This window comes from Salvelinus alpinus, chromosome 10 (assembly GCF_045679555.1).
Source record: "Salvelinus alpinus chromosome 10, SLU_Salpinus.1, whole genome shotgun sequence".
NCBI classification, from domain to species: domain Eukaryota; kingdom Metazoa; phylum Chordata; class Actinopteri; order Salmoniformes; family Salmonidae; genus Salvelinus; species Salvelinus alpinus.
The window spans coordinates 13,456,522-13,460,035 of NC_092095.1; the positions used below are offsets into that span (position 1 = coordinate 13,456,522).

Genomic DNA, 3,514 nt, shown 5'->3' on the forward strand with positions numbered 1-3,514 from the left:
ATGATGGGTAAAGGGAAAATTTGAGTATCATGTAGTAGCCTAAACCTATCGCTGTTACATTGAACTGGGTGAATGGAATATGAATTACAGTCATCCAATATGGCGTCATAGAAATCAAGCCGTGCTCATGAAGAAAAAAAAAATCACACTCCCTCATCTTAAAACGCCACTGACCGCCACTGTTGGCGCCATTCCCCTAGTCTAGAATAAGTGCCCATATTATCAAAGAGAATAAACATGTTTTAATATATACATGTTTCAAAAACTCTCTGTGATATTGCTGTGATGTCTATTTCATCCAGCACAGCATTCTCTTTGATATAATTCACTGGGACTTGTCAGGGACATTATATCAGCCAGGATTCCTTGTGCCTGTGGAAACTAGTCAAAATCGTAAAAAGTCATGCACACAAAAATGTGCTTTTTGGTCTTAATTTAAGGTTAGTATTAGACAAAGTTTAGCAGTGTGGTTAAGGTTAGGTTTAAAATAATATTATAAGAAGATACATTGTAGAAATAGACGGGGTTTAGCCGTAATTATGACTGTGTGACTGTGGTATCTAGTGACGACCATTCTACCAAGAAAACTCACTCTCCCACAGTTCTTTGCGCGGGTACAGCGAGGACGACACATACGTGCGCCCAAGGTTCAACAGTCAGCTTCCAAATTTAACGCTGACAGACCTGCAAGTATTTATTGAAATGTAGATTGAATTATGTTCTTATGAGGTCATATTTATCGTATAATGGTTTGACTTTAGTAACAGTTAATTAATACTGGGAAAGTTTGCGAAGTAGAGGCCAGACACCGAGTGCGTTTTGACAGCTGAGTTGGCTAGCAAGTCAACGTGAATAGAGGACAACATGGTGTATTCTTTCATACTGAAAGTTGTGCAGCGTAATTTGCAGCAACATCAATCACTATCAACGCAATGCGTTGATCGAATATGGAAACGCATGCAAAACAGTGTGCACCTTCAGAAACCGACTACAGCACCATCCAGATATATTTTCTACAGGACCGCAGATCGCTCATCTATTGTGAGCGGTATATTTTGTACACAGAATCGAAGCATTTCTCTCGACACAAGGTTGAGAAGTAAAGAAGAAAAGGATGGTGGACAGGTGTCAGTACCTAGGCGAGGACCTTCTACTGCACAAAAAGGTACGTCTGTCAAACAATCAGCCAGTAACTGGACAGAATCAGTGGATTTTTGTTTTTGGCGATGATCACACTTGTTGCAAAATAAGAATGGAAGAGCCCAAACTATTGGAAGTGTTGACATTGGCCCATCCTTTGCTCCAGTTATCAGAGTTTAGAACTAGAAGGGTATACTAAATCACAGTTCTTGTCCTCTCAACAGTCAAAGAAGCTGGCAAAGACTTCACCTATCTCATAGTTGTGCTCATCGGACTTGGAGTAACTGGTGATTCCACAACGTCCACAATATGATATTGAAACATTAGTTGATGTAATCTGATTGAAAGGCAGTATTGCTCCCACCTGTTGACACCTGTGTGTTTTGTTCCCAGGTGGGTTGTTGTATGTGGTGTTCCAGGAGCTGTTTTCCTCCTCCAGCCCCAGCAAGGTCTACAGCAAAGCCTTCAACAAAGCCAGGTTGCACCCAGAGGTGAGATTAGAACAAGCGCAGAAACATAACATCAACAAAACCATCTAGTCTTGGTCTGCATTTCAGTTCAATTCATTTATGTATTGGCCTTTCACAGGAATATGTCTTGGAATACAAGAGCACTGAGTTAGACATTAACCGTCAACATGTCATTAGTCTTGTCTCCTTTCCTGCATCTGCACTGATATTAAAACACAGGGTAGGTTAAAGCAATATGGTGTAAAGCTGATTGCTCTTTTCTATCATCTTGTTAAACCACAGGTGATTGGAGTGTTTGGGGAGCCAATCAAGTGCTTTGGTGAGACGTCCCGTCGTGGTAGAAGACAGCAAGTCAGGTGAGAATTCACTTTTTACCAAGATGGTCTTTATTCAGACATTAGGAATACAAAATGACCTCATTTAAACAGACTGACTTTTTGTAAGTGTGATAACTAGCATATTTTCTTCAGTCATGTAGAGTATATGAAGGATGGACTAAAGCACATGAGGCTGAAGTTCTACATTGAAGGGGACGAACCAGGCCGTCAGGGAACGGTGCACACGGAATCCAAAGAGGTTAGACATACTATTCATGTACTATTTTGTCTTTCTTTCATGTGTCAATAATCTGGTTGATTGATCTTAACTCAATTTTCATCTTTAAGATTTGGCTAATCTGCATAGAGGCTGTTTAAGTTGTGAAAAAAAAGTTGAACGTGCTTTTGTCCTCTTTTGACAGAACCCTGAAACTGGGAAGTTAGAGTTTCGCTACATCTTCGTGGAAGTAGACACCTACCCAAGGAGAACCATCATCATCGAGGACAACAGATAAGATGGAGGCTGACTCTTTTACCAGTCTGAAAAGGTGCTGCAGCTGGTGGAGTAAATGAATTTGTTGCTGAGTAATATTTGTGACACAATGTCTTCTCAACAGATGCCAATACAGTTTTAGAGTGTATCAGTTTAAACAACAAAATAGCAGATGGCAATCAAGTCTATCTCCCGACGTCTGACATTAGTTTTAATGTTGATAGCATTGTCACAGATATGTTGGGTGATTGAGAAAAATGGGGTAAGAAGATGATTGTAAAGCAAAACAGAACACTACAGCCAACGCTCAGGACAATTTCTTTATTTTGAGACGAGAGAGAGCATGTTGGATGTTCTCTGAGTCGGCTGTTGCCTGCTGATTGCCAACCAATGCTATGCAGTGTAGAAGTTCTAGGATAAAAGGCGTTTGTGAAAGAATTATACGCTTTTCCTGTGAAATCATGGAAACTAGCACAGATGCTATTTGTGTTTTGACACTCAAAAGTGTGAATGTAGCCTATTTTCTGGGTTGTGGATCTGTACTAAATGGAGACACAAACTTGTCAAGAGATCATTGGGATTTTGCTTAAGACAATTTGGTGTTAAAAGTAAAAGTTGAGAAATGATTTGTCAACTTTAACGAGTGTGTTCCTGCGATGAGATTTGACATCTCGTGAGCTAAATATTGCCATGATATTTATACCCTTTGGAAATTAAATGTCAATCATGTTTTGCAATTGTGTTTCCCACCTTCAAGTGTATTGGAGAAAGAAATTACACTTTAAATAAATTGATTATATTAAATAAAATGTCTCTCTTTGATTTTTGTGTGTATGGACACCAGATGGTGACATTTCCACAGGCCTGCTCACATTTCCAGTCAGATGCTCACATTTTCGTCAGTCCCATTCCAATAAATGGAGGATTGCTTAATCAAAAGCATAAGTGAATGTAGCTATGCATGCTCTCCTCTGCCAAGAGGTCTGATCCTTTTTGGCACAGGCAGTAGTGTGCTTCCCCTGTATTTGCAGAGCTGTGTCAAGTCAGTGCTCCAGTTGTCTGCGTTGTTATGATTGAACATATTAGTGGAGATG

The 3,514-nt window shown here is 39.9% G+C and overlaps 1 protein-coding gene across 1 annotated transcript; it reads left to right on the forward strand.

The window, feature by feature from the left end:
• Positions 1-541: 541 nt before the first annotated feature.
• Positions 542-3,229, forward strand: LOC139531518 (mitochondrial import inner membrane translocase subunit Tim21-like). The gene is made up of 6 exons (XM_071328023.1): positions 542-1,165; positions 1,365-1,427; positions 1,534-1,631; positions 1,893-1,966; positions 2,081-2,186; positions 2,350-3,229. Exons 1-6 carry the CDS (start codon positions 865-867, stop codon positions 2,440-2,442), a joined length of 735 nt encoding a protein of 244 aa, XP_071184124.1. The 5' UTR covers positions 542-864; the 3' UTR covers positions 2,443-3,229.
• The last annotated feature ends 285 nt before the right edge of the window (positions 3,230-3,514 follow it).